We start from the raw sequence: 18562 nt of genomic DNA, 5'->3' as shown, positions 1-18562 counted from the left end.
AGCAAAGAAAATATTTCTGCCTTGAGCTGAAGAAAAAAACACAACTCCAAAAGTTTAAGTCTTTAGAACCCAGCTTTTTACTCTTTGTCTGACTGACTTTAGAATCCAGCTAGGACTCTACAGGAAAGTCCTAAATGGGTCCTAAAGTCAGTCAGACAAACAGCGAAAATTTTTCAAAGATCCATTTTCTATCCTGTTTGCTGAACATGTTGCGCTATCGCACTCCTTATGAGTTGAATTTCTGCTGTAAGTTCTCTAGGCAAAAAGCTGAAAAGTTTGTCTCTTCCAACATTTTCAGTTTTTCTTATGAAGAAACATGGTTTTCTGGGGGAGGGAGGAGTCAAAGCAAGGAAAAGGTTTTGGGAAGCTTGTCCTGAAACTGCTGCCTTTACATAGGGGCTAGCTTCCCAAAGCCTAGCAAGAGTCAGAAGCCAGGTTTGCAGTATATCCCAATGATAATGTCAGAAATCCCCCAAAGGCTAGGGAACTGGTTCTTTTTTGCCCCAGAAAAACAGACAGAACAGGCAGAACCAAGGGTGGTGTTCTGTGTTTTCTTTCTGCATTGAGAGAAGGCTCAGAGAAAAAAAACTAGTTCCACTTTTCTAGGATGTGTTTCTCCTTCCCTTCTGGAAGCAAGCACCATTTTGAAGCCACAATTCATTACCGCCATTTTGTAAATGGCACATGCTTCTGGGCCACAGCCATGAACTCTAGGGACGCTGCCAGAGCTTCAAGAAGGTGGTATAAGGTAATGGATAAACAGCAATAGATGTTGGGCAAAGCATGTGAGACCCTAAGAGACAGGAAGTAGAGTATGATTTATTTCAGAGGAGTGGGGAAGGACTTCAGAGGCCTGAGGCTGGTGGACCTGTGTCCGCACTAAGCTTACTAGGATCTCCTCTACCCTGAAGCAACTGGTGCTTCACTTAATAACCCAAACATTCATTTAACAAGTGCAATAGAGACAGCAGGGATGGCTGGTCATTACTTGAGCCAATTCATTTAACTTTGTACTGACTTCCAGCCCTAATCAGCAGGCTCCATTACAGTCATAACTCGAGGACTACCTGTAAAAGAGAATTGAAGCACAAATCTTCTTTGCTATGATATTTTGATTATAGGTAGGAGTTCTAAGTTGTGTATTGTCCGCTTTCAATGTTTTGTTTGTTAGGAATCATTCCATTATATTTTAATTTCAAGTATGCTATTCAACTCTTCAGTCCAAATAAAATGCATATTTTATTCTTTCTAGGAAATTACTTTTAATAATCTGGAGGGGAAAATATCCCAAATTGGTAATGGTATCTGAAACATAAATATAACTTTCGCCTAATACAATTTAAAAAACACACCAACGCATTTTGCTTTATGCTGAAACCCTAAACATAGTAACTAAGGAGCAAGTCCTGTTCACCGCAGTGTGACCTATTTAAAAAAAAACATACACACAGGAATTGGTGTGTGTATGTATTCTTATTATTCTTTTAAAGTTTAGTTTAGATGGAACTTGTTTATATACTTATTTAGAAAATTGAATTAATTCAATTTTAAAAATGTATAACTTAAGGTTTTTCTCTTTGGTCTCAAACTTTGTTTTATATAAAATTATAAAGGGCTGCAGCTAAAAATTTATCCATTCCTCCCCTTCCCTTAATACTGTTGCGATGCCTCATTGTAGGGATATTTCTGGGAAGGATGAGTGAAGAAAATCAGGAGTGTGCGCTCAGACTATATATTCAGAACAGAGTCAGCCAAGGCACAAAGGTCATTCCACTTCCAGCTAAAGGAAGCAGGCACCTGTACTGTAATGATCATTTTAGAGACAATGGAATAGCATCAACTCATACGGAGAGGGAAAAGGTAATGGCCAACCACTCCTGTATTTTCACCAAGAAAACCACGTGGATAGAAAATACAAAGAGAATTTTGTATTTACCTAAATGGTTGCTAAGAGTCAACAATGAAATAGATCATTTTCTGCCAACAGGAGGAACTAAATTAGGAAACTGGGCTCAAATTTATTTAGTGTTATATGAGAATAGATTTCCTGAGTTCTTCGTCTTTTAATTTCTTGACTTATGATTCTGGTTTGTTATAACATACCAGAGACCCCAATTCTTCTGCAAGTATCAGAATTATTCTGCATGTAATAATGTGCAAACCACAGAAACAGCATTCCAATTTGTTTAGCTGACATGCAAAAAATGGCAGGAAAGTCCAGAAGGGAATTTTTAAGAATGTTTGACAGAAATCTGATATTGTAATGTAACAAACATGCTAACAAGCCTTTTGCTATTATGCACACATGAAAATAAAAGAGAATCTCAAAAATTAAACTGTATTCTTAAAATTTATTTACCATAGGTATCTTTTCAATAATTTCTTCTTCATGGGAGGAAGAATATGTTGAAAGCTTTGGATGAAAATGTTGCACTTCATAGAGTGTAGCTTGTTTAGCATCAAGTTCAAATTGTCTTTCAAGTGGTGACATTTTACCATACAATTCTTCAGGCTTACTGCATGTCTTCTCATTTATGTGACTATTTAATTCTTCTAGCTATTCCTTTCTATGATAATTATTCTCCAGCTGAGTTCCTATGGGTTTCATCAGTGAAATTTCCTCTTCCTTTAGATTAGCAATTCTTGCTAGTTCAGTTTTCTGCGCAAATTCTATATTCATGGTTACAACCACCTTAATAAAAACATTGAAACACAAAGAACTACTTCATTCATGCTTCCATGTAAGCTAATGAGTAATCTATTTCCATGAATTAAGCATGAGCCAGCAGTGTGATACGGCTAATAAGACAAATACTAACTTGAGGTGCACTAATCACAAACAGTTCCACTTTTCTCTATGCTTGATAACTCTGCCCTACTCACTTGGAGTATTTTGTTTACTTATGGGCACCATAATTCAAAAAGTATAGTGACAAATAGAAGTACATTCAGAGGAAAGCTACTAAAAAAGTTATAAAGTTCTGGAAACCAAACTATGAGGATCAACAAAAGAATGGGTATCTTTCACCCACAGAAAAAATAAAGGGAATAGAACAGTAGTCTTCAAATATGTGAAGTGCGATCTTTAACATTCTTTCCAAATATATGAATCTCTGCAAGGGAAATAGCTAAACATGGAGCTTCCAAAAGAGTGATCAGAATTACAAGTGACAAAATAATATGATATGAAACTGATATGAAGTAAAGTTTGAAGGAGTGTTTTAGATATTTGTATGGAAATGACAGTATTATGTTGAACGGTGAAAATAAAATGAATGCTTTGTATGTTAAGTATTGAACTAAAATGCTGTGAAAATATTGAACACATAGTAAGGTTCTATAATATTTATGCATGCATACACCACACATATTAGAAGGAAAATGCTGTTAGCATTGTGGACTGGTAGTGTTATATTATAATGGTTCCTATAGTCCTTCTTCCTACAATGCAATTAGCTGGGAAGGAGAACTGAGCTCAACCCCTTGTAGAGTTTACAGGCAACCATTCTCTTTACTCTACATTTTAATATGTACATGAGCATATTTCTGAAGGTTATCTGGGGTGAGGTATGATTAATATGCTGAGGGTATTCAGTCAGCAAATGTAGGCATTCTAGGAAAGACTGGAGATACAGTGAAAGTTTTCATCAACACCTAGAGGTTATGGGGTCCTGTATAAGATAAAACAAAGCTGAAGTTGAACCCTAAGAAAAAGGAAGGTCAGCTCCAATTATACCTCTAGATCAATGGTTCCCAAACTTTTTCAGTCCACCGCCCCCTTTGTGCTACAAACTCATCCTCGATGCCCCCCACCCAGGGGTGGGATTTAAATTTATGTGGGTGTGGTCTAATTTGAGGGTGTGTCTTGCTGGTCACCTGACTGGGTGGGCGTGGCTTGCTGGTCATGTGACTGGCTGGCGTGGCTTGCTGGTCACATGACCGGATAGGTGTGGTTTGGTGGTTATGTGACTGGGTGGGCATGGCCAGATGACTGATAAACCAAATACAAGCGGTCCTCACTTAATGGCCAGTTGTTTAGCAAGTGTTCTAATTTATGACTGGCCTCCCCAGAGATACTTGACCTGTTTTTGGAGTTTTGACAGCCATGCAGATACATACACACACACTCCCTTCTAACCCTACTGGAGCAGGCCATTGGACTAGAATTGGCAAAGCATCTCTGATTAGATTCTAGTAGTGAATAAAATCTAATCAGAGATGCTTTGCCAATTCTTGTTGATTTGTTTTATTTTTATTTCTTTATTTTATGTTGCTGAATTGCATTGACATGTGTGTCCCTTCTTGTGCACAACCCAGAAGCTTTTGTGATTCTTTGCAGCAAAAATTACCGACCTCTGGCTTTGCTCGACTTTTCAAACATGCTGACATTGCCGCGCTCTAGGTGCCGGCCCCACAGGTCCACCCCATTGAGCCCACTGCACTGGAGGGACCTGCCCAAGCTAAGAGGCGGCAAGGAGGCATTCGAGGCACTGGCACCGCAGGCTCACCCCATTGACTGTTGCACCAGAGAGGTGCAAGGGGCTCAATGGGGTGAGCCTGTGGAGCCGGCACATCGAACGCAGTGGCGGCACATCGCAAAAGTAGAGCAAAGCTGCCTGCTGTGGGCTTCCTCAACCCTGCCCTGCTCCAGGAAGGAGGGAACAGCACCGCCTTCTACGAGGTGAGTACCCCAAGAGGGGGGACAGCTTGGGAGGCTGAGCCCTGGCAGGAGGAACACCCTGTGAACTTGCTGTCAGGCACGGCAACTACAAAGAAGGGTGGGCTTGGCTGAGCAGGATCCTGGATATTGGGCATGTGGTCAAAGCCCCCCTTCCTCTGCCCCCCCCAGGACAGGGGTTTGCAACCTTAAACACTCAAAGAGCCATTTGGACCTGTTTCCCACAGAAAACAAAACACCAGGAGCCCCAAGACATGGGTGGGCATGGCAACTCAATGTAACTCCCACTGAGTCACATGACACCCCCGCAGGGTTTGTGGTTTTGTTTTCTATGGGGAACAGGTTGCTCTCTCTCTCCTCCCTCCCTCTCCTGTCTCTTTCTCCCTCTATCTCCCTCTCCATCCTTTCCTCCTTCTCATCTCTTTCTTTCTCTCTCCCTCTCTCCTCTAACTCTCTCTCTTTCTCTCTCTCTATGCCTCTTCCTCCCTCCTTCTCCCTCACTCCCCACCCCCCTTCCCAACTCCCACACCCAGGGATTAACTGTAAGGAAATTTGGCCACTTTCTTTCTGTCTCTGGAAAGATACAAAAATAAACCTTGCATTCCAAAAGGAGTGACAGTCAGGCTGTTACCTCACAGTGCTACGAGGTTGCTGCCTTAGATCACTGCTGAATCCTTGCAAAACTGGGCAAAGACAGAGAGGGGAGCAGACAGAGCTTAATTGAACCGAATCTCTCTCCCTCCGTTTGTATCTCTCTCTCTCTATTTATATATATTGCTCTCTCGCGCTCACTTCTGTGTCTCTTCTCACTCTCTCGGAAAGCCCTGCATGCTCTCCTTGGGGCTCTTTGCTGTCCCCTTTTCTTTCTTTAAATCTGGGCTGGCTGAAGAACGAGAGGAGGAGGAGGGGGAGGAGGGAAGCCTCCACCGCAGCTTCCGCTCGTTCCTCAGCTAGCCCAGATTTCCAAAAGGAAGGAAGAAAAAAGAATAGTGAAGAGCCCTAAGTAGAGCACGAAGGACTTTCCGAGAGTGTGAGAAGCTTCTTTTCTTTCTTCTTGGCAAGTTTTTGGAAATTCAGGTTGGCTGAGGAATGAGCGCAAGCCATGGCAGAGGCTTCCTTCCTTCCTCTCCTCTCCTTCTCCTCTCGTGCATACCCTCCAGGCCTCACCACAGCCGGCTCCATGGCTGTTTACTGCTCTTGCAGCACCTGTGCAGCACACTCAAATTTAGTGCACTTTACTCCATCCCCTCCTCCTCCTCCTGGAGCCCATTACAATGCTATGCATCAGAGCTGCTGCATTCGAGGCGCCGGCTCCGGAGCGGTGCAGCAGTAAATGGGGTTGTTAGGGATAACATTAGTTACCTAACTTAGTTTGGCTAAATATAATATATGTTTGTTAGTTTAAATGTGTGTGTCACTTTAAACTGTAAGCCAAGTATTTGGGTGCGGTTGTAAATCGCCATAATAGGGAGCAAGAGAGCTCACTGTTCCCCGGCTTTTACTGAAATGCTGACAGAGAAGGATTGATGGTGATTACTGCGTACGTTTGCTGAGAGAAGAAAAGAAGGTTTGATTTTGCTTCATATCTCTGACTGCAAAAGAGATACATCATTGGACTGATTGTTTGTGAGTTAAACGACCTATTTTCTACACTGGACTTTGCAAACTGAATAACCCTCGGACTGTCTGAACTTAGTGTATGACATATGGACTGCTTTGACTATGCTATAACTCTTGCTGGAATAAAAACTATTTAATTGCACAGTGTATCTGTCTTACTGATTGTAAAGCTACAACAACGCTTTATCTCACACACACTCTCTGTCTGCTTGACTGCCGTTGCACGCTCTGCTAGGGTGTTGTATCCCTAACAGGGGTGACCCTGCAAGGCCTTAAACGCCCCCTGCCACCTCTCAGCACCCCCTGCCAGCCCCCTTGCCTCTTAGTGCCCCCCTAAGGTATCCCACCGCCCCCCAGGGGGCGGCACCACCCACTCTGGGAACCACTGCTCTAGGTGGTATCGCATTCCCTCTGAATTTTATTATTGAATTCTATTATTGACTATTATTGCTGGATAGGAAGATACAGACTATGCTTAGGAGGCTTGTGCCAGTTGTTGCCCTACATGGAATGGGAGGACATGTCAGCAATTCTTGTTTTTATATGAACCAGAGTTCTAATAAAACTCTGCAATGTGCACTATAAGAGTATCTTTGAAAGTATTTATAAACAGCAACTGATACAGAATACAATTATTTGCATGACAGATATAACAACCATTGGCACTTCCATAGGTTTTCAGGTATAATTCAAACTTCTGGATTTTACCATTAAAACTCTTCATGGCTTGGTTTTTAGCTACATCCAAAATCATCTTTTCCAGACACCTCCTCTGTTTAGCATTCTCACCCCAGGATGTCCAGTGTCACTTACTTTCATGTGAGTATCTATATCCAGGGATAATGTTTGATGACAGATCTCATTTTATGGAATTCCACCCGCAATTTGGGACCAACTACCTAGAAAGCTGTTAACATGCAGCTTTTCAATGGGCTTTTGAATGTTGCACACATTTGAGATGAGCACCTGTGGTTACTTTATTATATTGCTTACATTTTTATTGGTTTTAAATTCTCCCATAGTATTCTAATACAACTGTACCTTTGCCACTTCTTGTAGAAGTTTTTCTTGGTACTGTTTTTCCAGCAATTCAATCACATCAGCTTCATTAGGTAACTGGGAAAAAATTGTCATTTTTAATAACATCAGTTCTGAACATTTTTATGTCACAAATAATTATATTTTGAATACCTATCATATAGAAATAAAGGATAAAAATACAGTCTTGCCTTAAAGAGATATAATGGAAACTGCATTAATACTGCATTATTACTAATCGCTTTCCTCAAATAACAGAAGCTCAAGGCTCTTACACTTATTGTAGCACAATGTTTTGTAGACAGAAATCTAATCCATCTAATCTAATAAAGCAGAGGGGGGAAAAGCAGATTTTAATGTGTATTAAGGAAATATATATTTGGTATAAGAAAACAGATAAAAATAGAATCACTAGAGCCTCAAGGCTAAGGATAAAATGGCATCAGCATTATAAAAAATAAAATCAATTTCAATAAAGTTAGTAGTTTTTTAACATTTATAGTTGTTATATTATTAGTGTTACACACATATAAGCACACATACATATACTTACAAACATATGATATAATTAAGTTGATATAATCAAAATAACATGTTTCATACCAACTATTTCAAAGAATTCTTAAAATATGTACAGGTTTTGTTTGCACTAGGGTTTTGCTTAAGTAAAATAACAATATAAAATATATTTTTATATTTTCTATTCAATATACATTGTGTAAATAGGGAAACATAGTACCTCTATTATCTTCTCAGCATTTTTTTTAGTATCACCTTCAACATGTTTTGCTTCCTGCTTATCTTCATTTACATGTGACTTCACAGAAACACTAATTTAAAAAAAGAAAAATTGAGAAGTTGGATAGTTTTTCAATGTAATTTCATTTGAAGTTTTTAAAGCAGGGAATTAGGGCCTGACAATTTCTAACCACAAGGAAGTACTTGAATGGGACTTCACCAGGAATTTTATACTTTCCCAATTTTCAGCCTAAAATAAGCAGCCTCATTCTTTTGTGCATGATCAACACTCAGATGGAACAAAGACTTTTTGATCCTTCAGTTGTTGCTCACACTATTGTTGAGGCATTTAAAAACTGCAGTAAGCAGATGTGTAAGAAGGAAGTGTAGGATGCTGATATTTAGTTTTGTTCCTTAGATGCAAGTCACTCCTCTTTTGGAATCTAGATTATAAATTATCCTTGAAACAGGGGACTGCTCATACATCCTTGTAGTTTTTTCTTTTAAATTTTCTTCAAATCTTGAACAGCAACTTGAAATGGAATAGGAGGACTTCAATTTCTTGCTGCTTTAATATGATGCAACACATTTTATTAAAAGGCATAAGCAGCTTCTGAAAGATTATACATCACCAATAGAAGGGAATATCTATAGTTCAAGGTTGAACTGAGGTGCCCTTCGTGCTCTTTTAAGCTTGGTGGTTTTCTTGCAGACATTTCATTACCAAAGCAGGTAACATTATCAGAGCTAGGAGAGAGTGGATTTTGTTCTCATTTTATACACTAGTAGCCTGCCTTTTCAGGGTTGGTGGAAATGGTCTTGATGGTTCCTTGATTAGGCTGTTGTTTGCTGTTAGCTAGTTTATCTGAGTTGGTAGCTTCATGATTGAGGTATTGTTTGTTTCTTGACTATTGGTGTTAATTTCTGCTCTTCTGGATATTCATTGATGATATGGAGGTTGATCATTTCATATCCTTTTTTACTTTTGGATTGAGTCTTGGAATGATATATAGATGTTGATTATTCCACATTGAAAGCTGATTTGTCTGAATGCCAGACTTCCAAGAATTCTCTGCCCATCATATCTTCTGACTCTAGTTTGTGTTCATGGATGCATTAGTGTTCAACAACTAACAGCCTAATCAAGGCAACCACCAAAATCACTTGTGAAGGTCACAAATGGCAATCATAAGACTGTGGGATGCTGCAGCTGTCCTAAGTTTGAAGAGTAATCATAAACCTACTTTTTCAGCACCATTGCTAAGTTCAAATAGTCATTAAATGAGGCAGTCCTTAATTGAGGTCTCACTTTATTTTAGATTGTCATCAATTTTCTGCTTCTCAGGTTATAGGAACAGTGGGGCAATACAGAAGACTTTTTTTACTTGAGAAAAAAGAGTATCAGAAAATGATAAGCTTTTTTCAATAATGAAAAAATCCTGCAGATAAATACCATATTATTAGGTGAATTATTTATATCTAAAATGAAAAAAACACCATATAATAGACATTATTATGTAGGAAATACAACATTGTATAATGTACCAATACAAAATCCATATTTTTACATATTTATTAATGAAATCAATAATAATCTGTATGACAATTTTCAGGATAAATATATATAAGCAATCTTTTCTCTTTAGAATTCAGATACATTCTATACATTCTTTTCATCTTACTGATTGCAATGAAGAGATGAAGTAATAGACTTCTCTTCTTTGTTTACTCTCCCCTTTACAAACTGGAGATAGGTATATACCCATGATCCTACCCATCTATCATATACAACAATTATGACAAGTTGCAGAAGTCTTTTTCAGCACTACCTGGAAATGCTGAATATTATATCTGGGATCTTCTGAATGCAAGCCCCATGCTCTATAACTGCGCTGCAATATACACTTTACCTAGATCAGGGGTCTCCAATCTCCAGTCCACGACACTGTCACAACCTATTCGAAACAGAGTCACACAGTGGTGGGCAAGTGCATATGTATGTGTGCGACCAGTGGCCGTCTTGCAATCGTGCACAAAGCTCCCCTGATGCAAGTGGCAATTGTCTCGCACAAGCATGACCGCATGCTCTCGTTCGAATGTCCATCTTGTGCTTGTGTGCAAAACTTCCCTCGTGCAAGTGGCAGCCATCTTGAGGTATTGACTTGCACGACTGCAAGAATTCCATTGTGAACAAATGGAGTTGCACGTGCTCATGTGTGCCTCATCTATTATTCACAAGGAACTAAAACCTTTCCCCTATCCACTGGGCCACCAAGCCAGAAATGTTGGGTATCACTCTCCTAGATCATTCAGGACACATGGAATCAAGTATAAAGATCCAACTGTAGCTTCTTTTCCTTCTTTTAAATGAAACATGGCTGGAATTGGGAAAATACAAAACAGGAAGGATAAGCTCTCAATTTTCTACCTTGGTCAGAGTCTGTTAGCATCAAAATTAATTCTGAATACACAGAAAAACTGTTGAAATAAACTCAAATCATAAAATAAAAATGGGATCCAAAATTATAAATACCTGGAGTTTTCAGAAGACGCACTGGCAATTTGGAGTCTATTCTATAGGTGAACTATCTCGATAAAATATTTTTCTTCAGTTTCTTTTAACTGCTGATGGAAATATGATCGAAGATGCTCAATTTCTTGGGCATGTTGCTCTTCTAATTGAAATTTCAAGTTCTCTACTTCTTCCTGAGAAACTGACTTAACTTTAATGCCTATAAATGAATAAATAATAAACACTAGTTTACTTAATAAAAAAACAAGCAATGAATATGTCAGAATAATATCTTAAAATTTTATACAAACACATATAAACTGAGATATAAACTGAGTGACGAAATTATGAACATTCATAGGCAGCCTCACCATGCCTACAGAGTTCAAAAAAATTTCAGTGATATGAAAATAGACAAGAGCTATTTTGCTTTGCTGAGAAGCATGAAGATATCTAGATCTGAACTTAAATCTTTAAACTATAAACATTTTAAGATATTAAATATATTACTCAGATTACAAAATATAATAAACTAAGATTATTATACCGGACTATAGTTTCCTTTCCTTTTGTATTTCTTTCATATGCATAAAGGTTTTAAAACCATGCATGTCTACTTATATTAACAATATAAGTCTATTTATATTACCAACATAAGTCCATAATTTAAGGTGCATATCTTTACCAACTAGATCTTGAGATGCAGTAGGCCAAGATTCTACATTCTGTTGAAGAGAGCCAGTCTCTTTATCATTATAATCAGCATGGGATGTCTGTTGATCTTCCATCTGAAAAATTTAAACAATAACAAAAAGTAGAGAAAAACATGTACATTAATTTTTAAAAATCTGCAAAGTAACCATTTTTGGCAAAAGAGTAGAAATTTTTCCATCACTATAATGTTCTGAACCTTTTGCACTTCTAACAATGTACTGCCCATAACATATTCCATGAACTCAGTAATAATTGCCTGGACATTTGTATTTACAAAACACAAGAAATATTATATATCCAAGGCTGAAGTTATTATTTCAGTTATTCAATAGCAATAGCACTTATACTTATATATACAGCTTTACAGCCCTCTAAAAGTGGTTTACAGAATCAGCATATTACCCCAATAATCTGGGTCCTCATTTTACCCATCTTGGAAGGATGGAAGGCTGAGTCAACCTTGAGCCTGGTGAGATTCAAATTGCCCAATTGCAGGCAGCTGGCAGTTAGCAGAAGTAGTCTGCATTCTAACCACTGCACCACCGCGGGTTCAATGAAATGCTATGCTTGTTTATAAATTTAAAATTAAACAAAAGTTTGGGGTTTTTTTTGTATTTTCAAATATATCAATAAAGTTAAATATCAAGATAATGCTTTGTTTTTAATACATGTCAGATTTTATTTTATTAAATATGATTTTATTTATTAAGTAAAATTAAGTAAATTAATTTTAAAAACCCTATACATCAAAACCCCAATAACTCTAATAAGATTTATTTCTTAGTGTATTACACGTATTGTATTTAATATTTCAAATCATAATATATTTAGGACACCAGAACATTTTAAATTTAGCATCTTCTGGAAAAAAAATTGCAATATTTGAGAAAGTCTACAGCTATTTATATTTCCTACATCATTTTTTCCCTCTTACAATACACTAAATAATAAAGATTATATAGGTTACGTTCCAGATTTACTACAGTAGGTTCAACAGAATGTCTGATACTCATGGTAGTCTTGAGGAACAAAATACTCATTGTACGTTTCAGTATTCAGCCCATTACAATCTCATAACTCTAAAGAGTTCCACAATTAAATAAAAACACCAACAAAATCAGAACACATTCAATCCAAATCACAAAAACAAAATAAGAGATAAAAAAGAGGTACAAGTTATTTCCTGAATGCTATCCAGTTATGAGGCAAATATGATTGCCTGGAGAGAGAGGGGTGGGGCTTTCCACAGCATTTGTGCTACTTCAAAGATATTGTCTAGGTGAGATTCCTCTAACATCTCAGAACTAAGAGACACCAAAGTTCTTGTCTTGATCTAATGCCGTGATGGCGAACCTATGGCATGCGTGCTTTGGGCACTTGGTGCCGAAAAGATTAGCCATCATTGATCTAACTTTAATTTCTGTATCCACTATCAAGTGGACCTGTAGCACTGTACTACAGATCAATAAATCAAGATTTAATGCAGGGGTCGCCAACCTTTTGGACCTCAGGGACCACCAAACTCATAATTTTAAATCCCAGGGACCACTAACCAGTTCTGTGGGCGTGGCCTAATTTGTGGGTGTGGCTTGGTGGTTCATGTGACTGGCTGGGCATGGCTTGTATGTCAATATTATAAATATTTATATAAATATTGAATTTTTTATAAAAAAAGAGCAACTTTTACCCAAAATCAGGCAGGCAGGCAAATTGAGTTCCTGACAGAATCACAGATTCATTCAGAGATCTATCTATTTGCCATTGGCTAGCTCAGTCTGTCACATAAAATTTGCTTGCAAGCAAACTCATAAAATTTGCTAGCAAGCAAACTCACGAAATTAACTCACAACACACCATGTATGTAAATATTGAATTTTTTATATAAAAAAAGCAACTTTTACCCAAAATCAGGCAAAGTAGCCAGGCAGATTAATTCGGCTCACAGAATCATTCAGTGATCTATCTATCTGCCATCGGCTAGCTCAGTCTCTTAAATTTGCTTGACGTGAGTCTGCACTGAATAATAGAACCTTCAGTCCTAAGGGAGGTTCGGCTCTGCTTTTAAGCACAAATCTAAAGATCTAAAGACTAGCTAGAAAGCAAGAAATCCAACCATCTCCTGCTTCCTAGCTAATCTAAATCTCCAGGCACAGCAGAACAGATGATGGTTGGAAAAAAGAAAAATAGCAATTTAGCAGACAAGTTTGCCGGGTAAGGAATGAGTGGGCGGGGAGAGTGTGTTTCTGTGCAGCCTGGATTAATTGCTTTTGGGGGGGTGCTCTGGGGGTGAGATTTCTCTGCGGCCCACCAAAATTTTCTCACGGCCCACTGGTTGGCGACCACTGCTCTAATGCAAGTTTATTCAGAAATAGATATTGTTTTCAAGAAGTGTATCAATACCCAAAGATGCTTTTTTCCAAAAAAGCAAATGAACTTTTTTTTCCTTTGAAAATATTTCACTTCTCATTCAAGAAGCTTCTTCAGTTCTAACTGGTGTTCTAACTGGTGAGGAATGGAATGATTTACTTCTTTGCAGTTATCTGGTTGTTAGCACTCTGAAGGTGTATTGTTAGTTCTCTTAGAGTTGTTAAGCATTTGAGAGCTTATCTGTATCCTCAGGGTGCAAATAGGTGTGGAAGCTTTCTTGGACTGCTGAAAAGACTGCAACAAAAAACAGATAGTGTCATATCCCTCCCCCTCTGCTCAACTTTAACAAATCTTACCTTTTTTCTGCTTTCTATGAATTCTACTTGGTATTCTAGTAGCCTCTGGGTCGTTTCCATTGTATTATTCAGGAGACTTTGTAGGGTTCCTTGCAAAACTAAATTACAGAGAATAAATAAACTGTATATATCATTTCATTATTCTAATATAAATTTTAATTCCTTGTTGTAAAATACATTTTTATTAAACAGTATTCTACTTTTGTTATAATAATGCCAGTAAGATATTAATCTTTGAAAGTCTAAGGATGTATGTGAATTTTTAATCTCTATGAATTACTTTAAATAAAAGTACTGAATTATAGCAATAGCACTTAGACTTATATACCGCTTCACAGTGTTTACAGCTCTAAGTGGTTTACTGAGTGAGCATATTGCCTCCAACAATCTGGCTGAATTATGATTTATCTCTCTCCTCATCACCTGTGCTCCCACCTGCAGTCCTGCCTCTTTCCACTTTATGGCCCACATTGTTCTGGGTGTACAATAGCACATGGGGCTACATTGCTTAGCAAGGGACATTCAAATTGCTATCAAGGACTACTTGTACTATGTGAGGACAGGGGAAGCTGCAGAGCATAAAATGGATTTTGTACTTCCATGGCAGTGTTCCCCAAGAAAAAAAGATACAGCAGCAACTTTTGATACAGGTGACTTACAACTTTCTTTGCTGGCTTCCCCACTGATTTTACTTGTGGGAAACTGACAGGGAAGATCACAAATAGTGATCCATGTGTCTGTGAAGTCCTGCGATTATCAAAACTTTGCAGACCAATCAAAAGTTCCATTTTTAGTATGTCCTAACTTTGAACAGTCACTGAATGAGTGGTTGTATCCGAGGACTTCAATTCTATAAACTTTTGCTTAAAAAAAGCCACATATAGGTTTGCACATGAAGAGTTTACTTGGAGTTACCTTGAGAGTCTTCTGTTGGCATTAATGCTGAATTAGAATGATTTCTCTCACCAACATCAAGTTCAGTAGCATTTGAAAAAAGTTCAGGAAAAATTTCACGTACTGACTATAAAAATAATAAAAATTAATATTATAGCTTTATAATTGATTATATCAAGCCAGCTGGGGGAAAAACAAATAAAGCTTTCATAGGGATACTATTTTTCATTCATTAAGAATCACAAGATAACTTTATTACAGGAAAGATTCCTTAGGTAAGTGCCTAAAAGATTCACCCGTATTTTCCCCAATCCTCATACTTATACTACAGCCTAACAATATTATAAAAAGGCATACCATTTAACATTTTGTAAGATTAGAGCAAGAATGAAAACACAAAATTTAAACAGTTCTAAGGCAATTGGTTCTTGACCTTAGTGAGCTTTGAACATTCTTCAACTACTTTCTTGCTAAGTTCTTCCAGATGCACCCATGCAGACTGGTCTTTTTCATCTGTGGAAACAAATTATCACTGAAATATTTATTTTAATAAGTTTTATTTTAAGAAACTATGGGTATGGCCTAAGGGGGAGATATACTGGGAGAGTATTATAAGAAGCTTAGAATTCTAAAAAATAATTTCCTGCTGATTTATCCATGTACCTGTTTTTCGATTGTCCACAATCTGACTTTCCTTTAGTTCACACGACTCTTGTGTATGACGTAGCTGGAGCTCTTCTTTAAGAGCAGAAAGTGCATTCTCTTTTTCATTTTCCATGTATTCACGCACCTGATTCACATGCACTGAGTAAACCGTAAGGAGACAAATACGTTGGGCCTCCATCTGTAATTTTAAATCGCTCTAAGGAAAAATACACATATACAAAATTAATAATCATTTTATTCTCCAAGATGTTAAAGATATAAGTAATCTGGATTATAATCTCACTTATTTATTAAAACTGTATGCTACCTTAATCTACAATTTTCCAAGAAGTTTACGACAATATTCTTTTTCAGCAATATATTAATCAAAAAATTAAAACATCCAAGATAAATAATACTTAATATTTACAAATGAATTGAAGACCATAAAAGCAAGGACAATAAATCTTTCTTGCCTTATAAACCCCAGTGACTTGTGGTTGTTGATCCCCCTCCGCCCCAGTCATGCTAGGCAGTTGCTACAGTTGGTGTATGGAGTAGGAATTCAGGAAAAAAAATATTACTAAAAAGCCTAGGTGCTAGGAAGTGGGCATGGCCGGAATTATCTTAAGGTGGAACAAAAATGTATCTTCAAACAACCAAGCACCAAAGTAACACTAACCCTTTTCTGGTATATAATTAAGGAAACTATCCTAATGGCAATCTAGTGAAATACTATATTATCCTTTGAGAGTAGATGATTATATGGGGAGAAGGCGGAGCTTCGTTTCGGCGATACAGCTGTAATCTCGGGGCTCCGAGATCACAGCTGATATTTTCGCCCCCAGTCGGTCCTAACGGACCTAAACCGTCCCGTGACCATGTAGGGCACATTTCCTGGATCCCAGGGACATCGCAAAGTTCGATCTGGTTCGATCTGGAAGAAGTCCTATTGCTGGCGGCGGAGAGGCAGCCTCCATAGCTGCTGAAGTCGGGACAGTAAGGAAGAGCTGAGAGTGAAAGTATGTCGGCTGGGTGAGAAACTTTTTTTTTTGCTAATTAGCTGAGTTTTGAAAGGACACTCTGAATATAAGAAGAAATCTGTGAGATTTTTCTTTGACAAAACTGTATGAGCGGCGTTTTTTTAAAGGGATGTCAAATTGAGGCTTGGATTTTTTTTTTCTATTTCTTACTTTTTTTTTTTTGGAACTTCAGCGCGACTTTGCAGTTAACCGGACTGAATTTTCTCTTATATATATTTGCTCCTTTTTGATTTTTAATTATTATTTTTTTTTAGGATAGAGGCTCCCTTTGGCTATTGTTTTTTTTCTTTATATTTATATTTATATTTATATTTATATTTATATGTATATATGTATATATATATATATGTGTGTTTGTGTGTGTATATATATATATATATATATAATTAATACTTTTTCTTTTTGCTTAATTTAAAAAATGTTTTTCTGGCTGGTGGGGGGGGAAGTGGATTAAGAAACTCTGTAACACTGCCAACTAGAGGCTTGAAAATATTTTATTTGAATTGGAGAAGAACTCTGAAAAGACTACTTCTCAAGGACATTTCAATTTGATAAGATAGAGGGAGAGCGTAGCAGAATATTATTACAGGTGCTCTCCTGGACCCTTATCAACATTTCAATACTTGAGGCTTGGCTTTGAAGCTTGTTGAGAAGAGAGTCATAATAAGAGCCTTGGACAAATAAATAGAGTGCAGTGTGTGTGTTTTTTTATTTATCTTTTTTCAGTTGTGTACCCCTACTAACCAGCCTCTCTGTAAACCTTAATTTTAGTAATATTATTATTTTTGCTTTTTATTTTAAAGGGAAAGCCTCAGAATTTTTTCTTTACTTTTCTTTTCTTCTCCTTTTTTTTACTGGGATTCTTTCTGCTTTTTTCATTTATATTTTTGGACCACTCTGCCTTTTCTTTTTTATTATTGAGACTTCCCAATTGGATTAAAGATTATTATTATTTTTGGGTTTTTGGTTTTTTTTTCTTCTTTCTATTTTTCATTTTTTACTTTGGACTACTTCATAATTGGATTAGGGTCTAGAAGAACCTGAAGATTTTCTTCTTCTTTTTCTTCTTTTTTTTTTGTTATTGGGCTTTTTATTATTGGATTTTTCCATTTTGGATTATAATTGGCTATTCTACCAGTTGGATTAAAAGCTAAAAAGAATTTGAAGGTCTTGAAGCATCAAAATGAGCAGAAAACCCATATCTTCTGGCTTTTCTACTTCTACCTCTGCCTCCCCACCAGCTGGACAACGCTTGATTCAGACAATGTTGAAGCAAGATAAAGAACAAGAAAAAGTGACTTTACAGATGATTATGCAAGGAATCCAAGATCTCAAGACAAAATCAGACGCCATTGAACAAAGAATAGAGAATATTGAACAAAGAACAGGGAAGACTGATGAAAAAATTGAAAATATTCAACAAATGATGGCGAAGTATGATGAGAGATTCCAAAAAATTGAGGAAGAAGGTGAACAAAGAGAGGAGAAGATTGGAAATATTGATAGCAGATTAACAGTGGTTGAACAAGCTAAAAGTGGGATGTTGAGGTGGGAGATGGAGAGGTCAGAATTCTATCTCAGATTTCAAAATATAGAAGAAGAAGAAGGACAAAACTTGGCTGCGATAATGATAGAAATTTTGGCGGATGCGTTGGAAATTACAGAGGAAAAGATGATGGATGGAATAGATGAGGTATACCGAGTTTTTACAAGATATGCGATGAGAAATAAATTACCAAGGGAAGTCCATATTAGATTTACCAAAAAGTCCATCAAAACACAAATACTACAAGTTGTAAGAGAGAAGATATTGAAATACAAAGGCAAAGAGATTGTGGTTTTAAAACAAATACCCAGAAGAGTGAGAGAGATGAGAAGAGAATATCGATTCCTGACCAAAATGTTATTGAATAAGGAAGTGAATTATAGATGGCTGATTCCAGAAGGATTAATGTTT

General features: G+C 37.2%; 2 protein-coding genes across 8 annotated transcripts in view; both read right to left on the bottom strand.

Annotated features, from left to right (window-relative positions):
• Positions 1-8213, bottom strand: part of LOC113425904 (A-kinase anchor protein 9) — a 75377-nt gene extending 67164 nt beyond the window's left edge. The window contains exons 1-3 of the mRNA XM_087946045.1: positions 8076-8213; positions 7340-7414; positions 2360-2692 (exon numbers count right to left, since the gene is read on the bottom strand). Of these exons, the coding sequence (XP_087802171.1) occupies positions 2360-2491 (132 nt within the window). The 5' untranslated portion in view covers positions 2492-2692; positions 7340-7414; positions 8076-8213. The remainder of the gene's footprint in view (positions 1-2359; positions 2693-7339; positions 7415-8075) is intronic.
• Positions 8087-18562, bottom strand: part of LOC113429475 (A-kinase anchor protein 9-like) — a 52080-nt gene continuing 41604 nt past the window's right edge. Inside the window, exons 6-12 of one of the 7 annotated variants that reach the window (XM_087946048.1) lie at positions 15581-15779; positions 15351-15430; positions 14939-15044; positions 14024-14121; positions 11272-11374; positions 10608-10806; positions 8087-8166 (exon numbers count right to left, since the gene is read on the bottom strand). In XM_087946048.1, coding sequence (XP_087802174.1) covers positions 10649-10806; positions 11272-11374; positions 14024-14121; positions 14939-15044; positions 15351-15430; positions 15581-15779 — 744 coding nt within the window. In that variant the 3' untranslated portion in view covers positions 8087-8166; positions 10608-10648. Of the gene's footprint in view, positions 8167-8970; positions 9459-9536; positions 10453-10607; positions 10807-11271; positions 11375-14019; positions 14122-14938; positions 15045-15350; positions 15431-15580; positions 15780-18562 lie in introns of those variants that run through there. The other 6 variants (XM_087946047.1, XM_087946050.1, XR_015745741.1 and 3 more) reach the window with 6 other exon arrangements.

This window comes from Notechis scutatus, chromosome Z (assembly GCF_049901735.1).
Source record: "Notechis scutatus isolate UNSWTSFEM ecotype Mainland chromosome Z, rNotScu1.2, whole genome shotgun sequence".
In the NCBI taxonomy this organism is placed as follows: domain Eukaryota; kingdom Metazoa; phylum Chordata; class Lepidosauria; order Squamata; family Elapidae; genus Notechis; species Notechis scutatus.
The sequence above is the reverse complement of the archived record's forward strand: the minus strand, read 5'-3'. Positions and strand labels throughout refer to the sequence as shown.